Below are 14,511 nucleotides of genomic sequence, written 5' to 3'. Positions count from 1 at the left end.
TGGTTCTTACTTGGTTCTGATTCCAAAAGTGGCAAATCCAACAAGTTTTGATAAATTTAGACTGATAAGCTTATGTTCGGTGTTTTATAAATTGTGCTAAGATTTTGGTTAATCGACTTGCACCGCTATTAACTAAAATAATTTCGCCAGAACAAGGAGCATTCATCTTGGGCCGGAGTATTTTTGAAAACATCAGTCTAACACAAGAGATGATACATGCTATTAATAGGCCAATTCATGGTGGAAATGTAGTTATGAAAATTGACATGGCAAAGGCTTACGATAGTGTTGACTAAGCATTTCTGTTGTGTGTTTTGAGGTTGTTTGGCTTCTCAGAATTGTTTTGCTCGCTTATTCGGTAATGAATCACTACTACATGATTTTCTATGATCACGAATGTATTCCTAAGGTTTTTTTAAAGGGGGAGAGGCCTACGACATGGAGATCCACTTTCACCTTATTTGTTTACTTTAGTACAAGAAATTTTTACTAGAATGATAAAAAAAAAAAAAAAGGTGGAATTGGGAAAAATGGTTCCATTCTATCATCCAAGAGGTACTCCTATTAACTCTCATCTTCTTTACATTGATGATATTGTGCTTTTTTTTTTCTAATGGAAGCAAGGTGTCTTTGAGGTCTATTACTAATGTTTTGAAAGTTTATGAAGAGTGGTCAAGCCAAATGGTGAATAAGAGAAAGTCCTCTATTTTTTCTCTAAACATATTACTTCACCTCGAAGGCGTATGTTGCTTCAGGTAACGGGTTTTATGGAAGGGATGTTTCCACTCAATTATTTGAGCGTGTCAATTGTTTCTGGTCGAATGTTGAGTGCTCATTTTGAGGACATGGTTAGTAAAATTCAGGATCAGTTGGAAGGAGGAAAGCGAGACTTTTATCTAGTGGGGCTCGGCTTCTCTTATTAAAGCATGTCAAGTGAGAAATTCTCCTCCTAAGCCGGTTCTTTTCTCCAACACCACACACCGTGACGTGGCGAATCCGTTCTGATTGCCACGTCACGATTTTACACTCATCGATGTGCCCTCAGATCTGACCCTCACTTCTCATACGCGCAAAACGCAGAAAGGCCTCTCAACAGAGTACGTCTTCCCCTCTCGTTTGAGCCTCGAGCCCTCTCTCCCTCTCTCACTTCTGTATCCCTCTCTCCATCTCTCTGTTTCGTACACTCTCTCTCTCTAAACCTGATCTGTGACTCGATTCCATATTGGAGGAAACTACTACGTCCAAATCTGACTCGAAGACATACGTGCGTGCGTGTCCAACTTAGCTCATCCCCTACATCACAGTAAGTTTTCGGCCGAATCCTTCTTTTTGGTTCGCCAATACAGTGACGATGTTTAAGTTGGGTTTCTTGAGTAGAAGAGAAACATTGAGTTGGGTTTTCTATTGTGTTTTTTTGTATGGAAGTTGTTTTCTCTTAATCGTTTCTTGAATGTAACTATGTTTTTGGTTCTGCCCATCGACTGTTTGATGGATTTACTGAGCGAAATGGACATTGTGTGTGTCCATGGTTGTGCCAATCACGATCTGTGTTCTGGTTTGGAAACTCTAGGAGAAAAGAAGAAACCGAAGATAATGGGAAAAAGAGATCATTATTTTGGAAGGAAAACTCATCCTCTTTCATTCTCTTCAGATCTATGTTGGTCTTGGGTTTTCTCTTCCACCTCATGCATGGATTAAGTCTTGGGTAGAAGAAATAAGATCTGGGCCAAATGAAAAGGATTGGGTGTATATTAAAACCATATTTAAGTTGGGCATGCTTGTTTACCGTGCATTTATGGGCAGCTCATGCATAATTGAAAGAATATAAATATATATATATATATATATCTCATGTTGTTTACATCCAATGCTTACTGGTTTCAATTTTGAAAGGCATTGTTGCCGATTTGTTCAACTTTCTAAGAAGTAGGTGTGCAGGCCAGTTTTTCTTCCTCTTTCTTTACTTTTTTTTCCTTTGTTTTTTGGTAGGGAGGTGGGGTGGGTTATTATGAATTATGCTTCTTTCTTATTCTTTGCTTCCCATTTCCCATTTATTGCTTCACATCCATTTACAACAACTAACTACTTATTGTTGTGCTTGAACTTGACTGCTTTTCTAAACCATTGCAATTCTTTTAGAATATACATTCTTTAGTTGGTGGCGGAACCCCATTCATACCACCTGTTGTTGAACTTCAATCCCCTGTTTTTGCCATGAACTTCTTATTTAACTCACTTCTGACTGTTTCAAGAGCCTCACGCTTTGTTTCCTGTAATTTCTTTTCTTGTTCCAAAATCATATTTATCAAACTTGTGCTTTTCCACCCGAGTTCTGATATAGTTGATAAATATGATATATACTTTCATGTATATTTTTTGTAGGCATACTTATATATATTTAATATGACATAATTCCTCATTGAAGATGTGATTAAATGAGTAGAATTACTCATATATCAGCCATCTTGTCATTTAAGGTATATTCACCATATTGGATTACAGCTCTGGAACAGCTAGACTCCAGAACAAGCATTATGCAGTAATGAATGCATGCTTCTATGCATGGTCTATAGTATTATTCAATCAAGTGCAATTACATTAAGTTCATACACCACAACAACGTTTCCTCTAGACTCTATGCCAAGGACATATTGATATATGGACCCAAATGCACGTTGATGCAGACCTGAAATGTCGCAATTATTCTGCATGAGTACGGTGTTTATTACAATTTTGTAAACTTTGGCATTAAATATTTTCACTGTCTCTTTTAGATCACTTATGGAATCGAGTCATTCATTATCATGTGTAGTTGATGATTTTTAAATGGAATCACTAACATGTTGGTGTGGTTTGAAAGTCCCATTAAAGACCTCCCAAACTAACAAAACTCCTGGAATGAAATTTTATACTTGCTTGAAGTATAACATAGTTAAGCATTTTTTTTTTTGTCATATTTTTGTATTGCTTTTTAATTTGTCATATTTAACGTTTGAAATTCTTGAATTGTATGCAGGGAGAAGCAATATGCCAATTCTTCTTATGGACAGATATACTTCAACTGGTAGAGGAGAAAATTCTAACAAGAGAGAATGTAGTTCGGAAGAGGGAGCGTGATTTATTATTGCGCAAGTATGAAGTTCAAAAAAAAAATGATAAACTAATTGAGAGAGAGAATGATCTTCACAAGCAAGAGGATAAAATTCAAAAGCGGATTGTAGAGAATAGATGTGCAAGTATATTATTGTGTATGTATTGAGTGTTATCTATTATACTAGTTTTGTGTTGGTATGGACTATAAATGTATTGTGTTATTGTTATTTGTAAATGAATGGTTTCGACTATGTTTCTGACAGATATTGCTAATTTGATTATGTGGTTATGGTTCATTAATATTCTTCATTTTCTAGTAAAACCTGTATATAGGATTTTATTGGGACAAGGTGTCCATAGTCACTGGTTCCATCTTGTATGATTACAATTTCTTAAGCTCTTATTGGTTATGTCAGATGAAATGCCATAATGTATACACACCCATCTCAATTAGACGTAAAAAAAAAAATGAAAGAAATTCATAATATCATCAGTAGAAATGCTATCTAATTACACTGCAATAACCACCTCTAGCATGGAAATGAGCTATTGCTTCCAGCTCAGTGCTAGCTGATGCTGCAATCTCCTTTTAATGTACATCAGTTTATTTGTGGTATTCTCTGTGATGTTGTGGTCAACAAAACATCATCATTTATGGTCCTTATTTTCCGCTATATTCATACGAGCGTAATAAAATATGGAGATGCACCACAAACCTGTCTACTTACAAGTGCAAACAAGCAAAATAAATTAACCCAACATATATACACACCCAACTGCTACACCAAGAATATCATATTGCACCCAAAACCAAAACAAATTCAATCAACTAGTTAGCTAGAATACATGATTTATCTGCCAAAAGCATGGTACAATTATCTATTGAGAATGGGATTGAAGTGGCACAACAAGGTGACATTGTCAATATGATTTTAAATCCTAAATTAACTCAACAAGCACCCAGCATATTATAAAACACAAGAGAAGTCAATGAAAATTGCTGTGTGAACTACTCAGTTCTTTAAACTACATATTACAAATCACAACAAGCCATCATTTGCTGTGTTACATTCTTTACAACAAATTATACGCTTTACATTAAAGTGTCTCGCACCCATAGCATCTTTCATCACAAAGCCTCATAGCCACAACAATAAACTAAGTTACAACCGCAGCCTCACTTCCTCATTGCCCAGTGGCGTTGGTAGTGTGACAGAACTACACTGTGTTCCAACAATATCGTCGACGTTAGAACCAAGTTGAGCTTTCAAGATCTCACCATGCTGTGATTCATCATCAAATATTTAAAAAGGTTGACAATTAAACGGTTAAGTAAATATGGAGGAAAACAATGCCCCTAAGATAAGTTGTCCAGAATTTTTTTCATAACATTTTAATTTATTAGAAAAATAGATAAATGATTTGGTTGAGACAATTTCAAGTTTCTACCTCTTATCAAGGACTGAATTCCACCGAATCGTGTAAATTAATACTAATACTTTTTTATTCGAATGAAAGTTCATTAAATTTCTTATGTGCTGAGTACACCGCAATTAGCCCAAAACACAGGTTTTGATACTTTCAATAAGAGCTGCAAACATGATCTAGATGATACTTTAAAGACAGGTCCCATGTTTAAATTGTACCAACCTTTGTTTAATTGCCTTTAATTGCTTCAAATGGATCACCATCAAGATCCATATACGATTACAGTATAACCACTATGTCAGGACTAAAACTACGGTAGTATAGGTGATAGCCATACCAGAATGATGAATCAAAGAGAATCTGCCCCAATCCAATTCAAACAATTGAGCATGTAGTATATTTTACTTAACCATGAAAAACAACCCCCACCCACCTCTGATAGCTTCATCGAAAGCAACGAAAACAATCCCCACCCACCATCCATCTCTAGTAATAATAAAAAAACCCTAGGATCTTTGTTGCTAATCCAAATCGGTCAGTTACCTCCAGCTTCCAAATTGCAGAGAAAAAAAAAATCCAATCTTTCTATATAGAGGTACGAAAGAAATACATTACTTTGTATTTAAGAAAAACCCAAACAAAGAAGACAAAGTTGGGCAATATAAAATCTGTCATGTTCACGATATATAAGAACTCAGCCATGTACAAACAAACACAAACACATCCAAGAAAGAAGAGAAAACCTGTAAAATAAGTGTAAAAATAACCCAGCCATGTACATCGAGAGAGAGAAAACCTGGGTATGACTTTGTTCGGTCAGTTGTCTTCATCAACGGTGCCAGACGGTGCCGGATGTAGTCTAAGTTTGAAAAATGTGACCTGAACGCCGCGAGTGAAGGCGGGCGGAGGGAGTACGCGGGGGAGGGGAAAAATTCGAAATGGAGGATGATTTGAAATAGAGATCGGGTAAAAGCCGTAAAACATGTGTTTCACTTTTAGGAGAAAAAAAGAAAAAGAAAAAAAAAAGCCACGTCATCCATGGGTGTGTAGTGTTGGAGAAGAACGGCAGATGAGTAGAATAACTCTTTGCAAGTATACCAAAGCATTGTTTATCTATTATGCAGACTCCCTAATCAATTATTCACAAAATTTAAAAAAATTAATTTTTTTGGGGAGCAAAGGATGGAAAAAATAAGAGAAAATGGTGTTCTTGGGAGAAGATTTGCAAGCATGTCTCTGAAGGTGGTTTAGGTTTACGGAATTTGCATGAGGTACAGATGTCATTGCATATGAAGCTAGCATGGAATTTACGTCAAGGCTCGTCTTTATGGTCGACTTTCTTTCTTAGTAAATATGTTGGTGATCAACAAATTTCACTGGTTGCTCCTCATAAAAGGTCTAAGTTTTGGAAGATGCTTTTGAAGAGTGTCCCATTAGTACATGCAAATTCAAAATGGAAAATTAAAGATGGCAAGGTTTCGTTTTGGCATGATTGCTGGTTTGGGCATGAGACTTTATGTAATCAGCGACAGGTTGTAGATTTGTCGACTTTGAAGCTAGAGGATTGTAAGTGTGCAATGGGTTGGAATGTTGATTTATTTACTCGGCTCGTTGGGCATGGAAAAGCAGAGGAAATCATTGAACAGCTTGGAAGGGTAAATTGGGTAAAGATTTATTAATCTAGCTACCGAATTCTAATGGAAATTTCTCTACACGTGGTGCTTGGAATTGCATAAGAATGAAGGGGTCTGAGTTTCCTTTGGCGAGATGGGTTTGGAATCCAGACCTTCCAAAGAAAATTTATGTAACTATGCGGAAAGCAATGCATGAATGTCTCCCACTAGATGATCGAGTTAGGAGGATCGGTATTCCGTTAGTGTCCCAATGTGATTGTTGTTCAGTTCATGCCTATGAAGATCTTGATCATGGGTATTTGCAATAGGCGAATTTGCAGAAGAATTATGGAGTGTTTGCTCTACGTTACTTGGAGTGCCGAGAATGGTGAGTAAACCCTGGAAGGATAGAGTTGCATGTTGGCATAGAAGAGCAAAGAATTCATCTTGCAGTGGACAGCTGCTTGGTCTGTTGCTGCCGATCTTAACATGGCGTCTATGGTGGCGCAGGTGCAGGGCGAGAATGGAGGGGGTAGTTGAATCTATTCAGACAATATGGTGTTCTATTTGATTTTGGCTTTCCTGGGCAGCTATTAAATTGAAAGAGGCTAGGCAATTCAGTAGGTGAGACAAATAGGTACTCCGATGCTTGAATCTTCATATTCCTTCATCATGTACATCGGGTATTTCTAAGGTAAAATGGCAGCCTCCTAAGGATAGCTGGGTTAAGTTAAATGTAGATGGATATTCAGTGGATAATCCAAGTCTTGCAGGGGCAGGAGGGGTTATAAGGAATTCTCAGGGTGGTTTCATAGGTGGTTTCGCAGTGTCTTTAGGACATCACTCGAACAACTATGCAGAAGTAATGGGTTTATTGCATGGTCTTCGGCTCATTGACAGTTTGGGTTTGACAAATGTAGAAATTGAGCTAGATTCTATGCTTGTTATTCACTGGCTGAAGAGGAAAAGATGTGGCCTTTGGTATATGGAAGATTTTTGGGAAGAAATTCTAAGACGTTTAGATAAGCTCAATATTTCCTATTCTCACTCTTTTAGAGAGATTAATGTAGCGACAGATGGGTTAGCAAAGCGTGGTGCCCAAGGGATTATTGGGGCTTGGTATGTAGTTTCGGATCTTCCTTCTTTTATCAAAGGCATTATTAGATTGGAGAGGGGAGGTTTTCCTTATATTCGACGTTCTAGAAAATGATTTTAGTTTCTTGGATGGGGATTTTTTTCCTTTTCACTTCATTGGTTATTGGTTGTTGGTCCTTTGTGGAGTTGAATGTCTTGATTTGTTACCACAGTTCTTTTGCTCTCCTCTGCCATAAGAGATGATGATTAATAATGAGGCTTGACCTCCATGTCTGTTAAATAAAAAAATAAAAAAAAGAGTTAACCCCATTGTCATTTTATGAGTATATTTTTATAAAATTATTTTGATATTAAAATATTTCTCTTGCATAACACCCATCAAATTATCATATCTTTAATAGGAAACAACATTTGATTAATAAAGAGGAGATTAATTATTGTTAAAAAAGAATGAAATAATGGTTAAATAAACCTTATCATTTCATTATTGACCAAGGAAAAAAAACTCCAAGTGGAACAATATTGAGCACCTTCCTATTAATTTTCCGAATAGATGCACAGTTGCACCCTATTGGTTTGCTGCGAAGGGAGGAGTCCTAGAATCATCAAAATTCTAAATTTTAATTATAATTTTAATTATTTTCAATCATATTTATTATATTTTTAATTAGATATTTTATTATTTTTAGACATGTTTATTAATTTTTCTATTTTAAAAAATTGTCATATATATATATGACCATATAAAAACATATAATAATGATATTCAATAAATATAATAGGAAATAACAAAAAAAATTTATTAAATAGCAATATTGCTCCAAGGCTATATATTTTAATTTTACAAACACTGTAACATACAAAGACATCCAAATATTATTATAGCAACAATATTTCCTTTCCATCAACAATAATGACAACGCTCGATGACCCCTTCACCACCAACGTCTCTCGCTTCCAATTTCTTCATGCAAAAAATAAACCCATATAAAAGAAATTAAAGAAAATAGGGGGAAGAGAGAGTGAGATTGAGAGACATCAACCCCCCCCTGCACCTTGTGATGGGACTGCAGCCGCGCCTATACGGGTTACCTTTATAACCATGGCAGATCTGGTAGCTAGAATAAGTGCCATTGGAACGTTTTGAGCACGGTACCTTGTCCTGTCGCAGCGCACGATAGCCGATGGTGCCAGTTAGAATGCGCCTGCTGATCTCCGAGTCCAGCTCGACCTCTCCTCCGGTCAGGCACTCCGATATGGTGCCCTTGCAGGTTGACCCAACGGGCATCCATCCCAGTTGGCGTTGAGGCCGACCTGCATGGACAGTGCCAGTGTGTGATGAGCTCAGAACCAAGACCAATGCACAGATTCCAAGAACAGCTGAAGTATGAAAGATTCTGAGCATTGTTTTGGAAACAAAGCTCACTGTGCTGCTATGTCTCTTTTCTGAATTCATTTCTTTCTATCGTTAACTCTGCTTCTTTCTGTGTGTGTTTTCTTTTGCTTCTCAACTGAGGTTTGTAGAACAAGAAAGACAATGAGTCTGTGTTGGATGGCTGGGACTTATAATGGGCATCTACTGAATTATTGGGATTGGTTTAGTTGCTATTAACTTGTAAAAATAGCATGATCAAAGTGTATTTTTTACATTATTTTGTTTTAAAAACTGAATTGTGTGAACCGTCAAACAGCTGTGTAGGCTTGCAGGAAGGGCTATTAATAGAGTTTAGTTGCCATTACGTAGAGTGGGGCAGAGCTATCATATTATCCAATTGAATAATTCTATATACAACCGTAAAATACGTAAATGTTACGTAATCACTTTAAAAATGAGTAAGGTCTATTATTAAAAAATTAATTTTTTTCATATGAATCTCATATTTTATTCACTTTTTTCAAAACGATTATGCAACGATTACATAATTCACGATTACAAATTTCTTTTCTCAATCCCAGTTATATATATTTGATATTCATCTTTACATTCTCGATTTTAATTTACGGATAAGGAAGGAAACAATAATTACTAGAGAAATACTTACAGCCGGTCCGGTTTGTATTCACATAAAAACAGCCTCCCACTTATAAGCTTACACGTAAGCCATCCACATTATCTATCCTAAACCATCAAACATCATAAAATCAATTTGTTTGGAAAATCCCTTGCACAGGCCATCGTCCTTCGCACCCGCACCCCCACCCCCGATTCATCTTCGCAACCCAGCACTTCGTCGAATCGCACCCGCACCCCCAAATCACATCCCCTAGGTCGAAGTTCAACCTGACAATCCCCCTTCATCGAATCACACCCGCACCCCCGTTCACAACCCCGAATCGCATCCCCTAGGTCGATTCTCAACCCGAGCACCCCCTTCATCGAAGCTCAACTCGAAGTCGAAGCTCAACACGAAGCTCAGCCCCACGAATCGGCGTCGGTCAGACTCCCCCTTCGTCAAAGCTCAACCCGAAGGAAATCCCCACAAATAGGCATCGGACCCCCGCTTCGTCGAAGCTCATCCCCAAAATTGGTATACCCATTTCTGGATTTCTCATTTGACAAATGATTTGACTAGTTTGAATACATGATTATTTATTAGCCCGGAATCAAAATTCCACAACTTAGAGAATACACAGGATGATAGGCAACTAGGCTGAGATTCGAATTTCATTTCTTCTTATACATTAATCTGGGGGTCAATTATCACAGCAAGTAATGCTCTTAATTCAATACATATTGGTTTGCTAAGTCCAGTGTCTAGTATGCATAAAGTTTGGCATACACATGGGTAAACTCGAATCTCTTTGCGTCACAAGCCAATTTATAGAGCTAGAAGTTACTATAATTAGGCTAGCCAGTTTATGTTGTATTTGTCATCATGTATTAGAATATTTAGTGAGTGAGATTGATAAAGGGGGCAAAATATTATAAGATCAATGGGTATACAGCTTTCATTCCCCATATTTTTGACCCTTGGCTTTGAGGCTTGTCTGTTAACTATCAACATGTTCTGTATGTACTTTCTAGCTACATTACATTCTCTGTTAACCATCAAAGTTCAAAGAATAGGCAAAACATGCTCTGTTTGTGCGCTTGTAATTGAAGTTCATCTGTATTCTTCTAAAAGAGATTGTTTCTTACCCTTGGCTTTGAGGCTTATTTGTTAACTATCTGTAATTTTATAGAATCTCTTAGTTTGCAATCCAGGACTTGAAACAATCATGTTGTGGGAGTTTTATGGTACCTATGGTCTGATGATGATAGTTAACTCTAGAAAATGGCACAAATGGCATCTTATAAATATTGGTCAGGTACATGGCATCAAATGTAACAACATCTCTAAAATACTGATATGCAGCTCTTGATCGCGCATCGGCCCAAAAACAACTTTCCATACACCCATCGTTATCAACTTGCATGGGGTACACAAATACAGGTTCTGTGAGTTGTCGCTCAAGAAAGCAAGAATATAACCTTTGTGCATCCCCCTCTTCAAATACTTTTCTCCTTTTATTTTCCAAGTAACTTTCAACATCCAACATCCTTACCAATACATCCAACATTGAAGTCACCACCTGATTCTTTACTCAACACTGACATAATCTTCCTTGTCGGTACACCGGATTCATTCAAAGTCATAATAAGTTTTTTTTGGACTTTAGTAACTTTCCTATTTCAACGAAGTAAACTAGTACTCCTCGGTGTAAGTAGAACATGGTAATGTCCAACCACAAACTTGTTCACTATCCACTTCTCACCATCTTTTTTTATTCTCATCATTGCTTTACATCCAATCTTTGTCTTGGCAAGTTCAGGAACTGTTCGTTCTTTTTCTTTTCGACTTACCCTCCGAAATCCTTCCCTTGTGCAAACATAGTCTACTGCACAAAGTTTTTTATCATCTCTCGACAACCAAGTATGATTGGTCCGAATTGCAAAACATTTTCGTCTTGCATATGCCTTGTAAAATGCTTGGGTGTCTTCCACATCGTCAAATATCATGCCAATGTATGGCTCCAAAGGACTACAACTCGAATCTTCCACATTCACTTCTTCTTCGACATTCACTCCATCTTCAACATTAACCCCATTTTCGACATTCAAACCATATTCAACATTCACACAATATTCGACATTTATGTTATCTTCAACAATCACCCCATCTTCAACATTGACATTACATTGTCCATCTACACTTTCAGCCTCAAGTTCATCACTATCAACCTAAGAATTTTTTTCCTTCAATACAAAACCACCACATTATAAACTCATTAGTTATTCAAAACAACCGCATTAAACATTGAAATTATAAATTCAATAGTTATTCATAACATTTGTGTGCGTTAAAAAGTATAGTTGATACAAGTATAGTTGCAGCTATAACATAGTTAAAATTAATAAAAGGTGCAAACCAATCAGATTGCATATTCTCCTAACATAGAGTTCACCAAATCATCAAACTTAATTGTTCCCTGCTTTATGTCAAGAATTAACTATAGACTTAGAATAAACAAAGAGAAACGCAATATGATGGCAAGATTATTGACAATAATGATCAGTTGGTCTAGTTGATCTTTTCTGCAAAGAGATGTCCTCATAGGCCATCAAAGGGCTGACTACTAGATAAGCACCTAGCTACAAGACATTACATCATCGCAAACATAGGCCAGGTGGAGAATGGTTTACATAAGCCAGAATAATGGTTTATATAGGCCATTAATCGTATTTTTTATGGTTCTTGAAATTAGGTTTAATGGACAGAGGTAGAATAGCTTTGTTTGCAAGCCTTTTATGCAAATAAATTTGAATTTACTTAGAAGATTAAGAAGAAAGGCTTAACAAAGCTAGAAATCTTGAGAGTCAGCCATGAAATCCTTGTGGGCAACTGAGTATCAGCCATTTACTACCCTTTGTGGCATTTAATCAAACACATACCTGAGTGTCAGCCATGAAATCCTTGTGGGCAACTGGTTGCGTCGGCGTCGGACTTTCTAAGCTTCGTCGGCATCAAACTAAGATTGGGGCGGTGCAAATGAGATCAGAGATGTTTGGCAAGTGCCACAAGAAAGGGGTGGTGCAATCTGGCCCAGAATCGCGTCGTGCTAGTGCAAGAGAGGGGCGTTGGTCATGCCTTCGAGTCGTCGCGTTGCACGTCGGCGTCGGACTGAGATGCTTGCGTCGGCGTCGGGGTCGAACTGAGGGAGGTGCACAGACCAGTGAAGCAGCGAGCAACCCAAATGCTTTTGGGCGGTGCAAATGACAAAGGAACTACCTTGATTCTCTGTGGTCTACCATATTGCCTTTTGTGTGTTTTTTCTTACGTGTCATTACTTGATTGGAGGGCTGTTTTTCACACAAAAACAGCCGGACCGTTGGGAAGCGGCTTTGTAATTACTATCCTCTTATCCTTCAAAAAAATATTTTCTAGAATTTGAAAGACTCTAGAAAGGATCTCTAGAACGAGGTTGAAGGATACTCCCCAACTTTTGACGTGAACACAGTTAGAAAAACGTTATTAAATTTGTTAAAAGATCCCACAACTTGGTTGTAAATTGGAAAAGTAACTTCGAGACAATATAAGTCTATGGTCAGACTTTAACTTTAGGAGAGGTTTGGATTTAAAACGCACCTCAACTAATCTCATCATTACAATTTTTCCAAATTTCCACACAAAATATAATAAACAATTCAACTTTTTCAAATCCCAAAATAACTTTTCTAAATTTTCACACCAAAATAATAAATAATTCAACTTTTATTCTACTATTCACAAACCATCTCAACCTATCTCAACTCATCTCTGAATCCAAAACTCTCCAAGGTGCTTATGGTCAGAGTTGATAAGGAAGGAAATAATTATCCTCTTGTTCTTAATAACTTGATGTGGTATTTTTTTTTCTAATTAATATTGATATAGAAATATTACAACAATTCTCAATGTTTGAAGGGGTCCTTGCCACTATCAATATAAAAATACATCTAGGTAGATTGTCTAAAGGTATGCAATCAAATATTAAGTTGGTTGCTATCCATTGTGTCACTGAGTGCGCACATTAATTTAGAGATTGATAAATTTTTGTAATGATTGGAGTTATCTGCTATATGCTGATGAAGTTTCCCCTTTTATGGCAGAGATAACCAATTGAGCGTCACCTTCCAAAATGAAATAACGTTTTGTAGGTAATCTACCATCTTTCTTGCGAGCAAGGCTGAAGAGGCTTCTGCAATGACTGCATTTATAGATTGAATTTTTTATGTCCATATTTCTAGAATCTTACCTTCTAAGTCACGGCCTACTACTGAAGATGTTGAATATGAGTCTCTCACTACATTGTTAAAAGAAATACTCAACTGGTTCTGAGGTGATGGTTGCCAATTCAGTATTGTTTGAGATTTTAATTTTTCTTTACATGCTTGTAAATATGCTTGGTAGGAGATTTCCAACTATTCATTTGCCTTCCACAAAGATAATACTGATTGATTATGGATTCTATCATTCCGTTTTCTCCAGATAAAATCTAACATTAATACTACAAATATCTAGAATAGATATTTTTCCAATGAATTTAATCCCAGAATAGGCTCTGGGTTAATAATAATCAATATCCAATCCTGCATTGAGTTAATTGACAATAATGTGAGATTTAAGGGCTAGCTGCTTTGGTTCCAGAGTTAGTGATTGGACATTCAATGACAAGATGGAACATGGGTTTCTTCACATTCACTACACAGTGGACAACTATTTGAAGGAAGGTTTGGAATGATTTTTTAGTCTTCTCTTGGTGGGAAGAATGTTCCAAATGATTTTTCAAATTAGTAACTTATGGTAGTCATGGATTTTCAAGTGCCAAAGTTTTTTCAGTATCATGCTTGAAAATTTTGGCAATGGTATACTAGAATTTTTTGCACTTATATGCTAAGTATTTTAACACAGAATTTACCATTGTGGCTTGGTGTCCAAAACATGGAGTCCATTCTTTGATTATTCTGAGGTAGAGGAATTTTTTGGATTTCTGTGATGCTTTCTTGCTCAAAAAGGGTTATCATTTTTTTGGGTGTTCCATGAATGAGTCTTATGTATAATCAGATCAGAGCATAAAAAAAGGTTGTGTCTCATTCATTTGATGGAAAGGCTTTGATGTAAAATTTCCTATTGTTGGAATCCAAGCTTCTGACCATACATTTACATATAGCCCATTGAATATTTGATAGCATGTACCTTTTGAGAGTAGCTCTCTTGTCTTGATAATTCCTTTCCATAACCATGAATTGGTCGGGTTTGAC

At 36.7% G+C, this 14,511-nt stretch overlaps 1 protein-coding gene across 1 annotated transcript; it reads left to right on the top strand.

Moving 5' to 3' along the window:
- Positions 1-6,098: 6,098 nt before the first annotated feature.
- On the top strand, positions 6,099-13,792 carry LOC118349850. The gene is made up of 6 exons (XM_035695606.1): positions 6,099-6,176; positions 6,588-6,644; positions 6,829-7,253; positions 9,612-9,757; positions 10,435-10,538; positions 13,360-13,792. The coding sequence occupies exons 1-6, from the start codon at positions 6,099-6,101 to the stop codon at positions 13,363-13,365; spliced, it is 816 nt and encodes a 271-aa protein (XP_035551499.1). The 3' UTR covers positions 13,366-13,792.
- The last annotated feature ends 719 nt before the right edge of the window (positions 13,793-14,511 follow it).

Source organism: Juglans regia, chromosome 11, assembly GCF_001411555.2.
Source record: "Juglans regia cultivar Chandler chromosome 11, Walnut 2.0, whole genome shotgun sequence".
Taxonomy (NCBI): domain Eukaryota; kingdom Viridiplantae; phylum Streptophyta; class Magnoliopsida; order Fagales; family Juglandaceae; genus Juglans; species Juglans regia.
This window is presented reverse-complemented; position numbering and strand designations above follow the sequence as displayed.

Excerpts from the sequence above, each read along its gene's own strand:
- LOC118349850 (XM_035695606.1), top strand. The coding sequence starts at position 6,099 with ATGGGTTGGAATGTTGATTTATTTACTCGGCTCGTTGGGCATGGAAAA. Across the intron at positions 6,177-6,587 it reads TCATTGAACAGCTTGGAAGG|TGGACAGCTGCTTGGTCTGT; the intron begins GTAAATTGGGTA and ends TTCATCTTGCAG. Across the intron at positions 7,254-9,611 it reads CAAGGGATTATTGGGGCTTG|CTCAACTCGAAGTCGAAGCT; the intron begins GTATGTAGTTTC and ends CCTTCATCGAAG.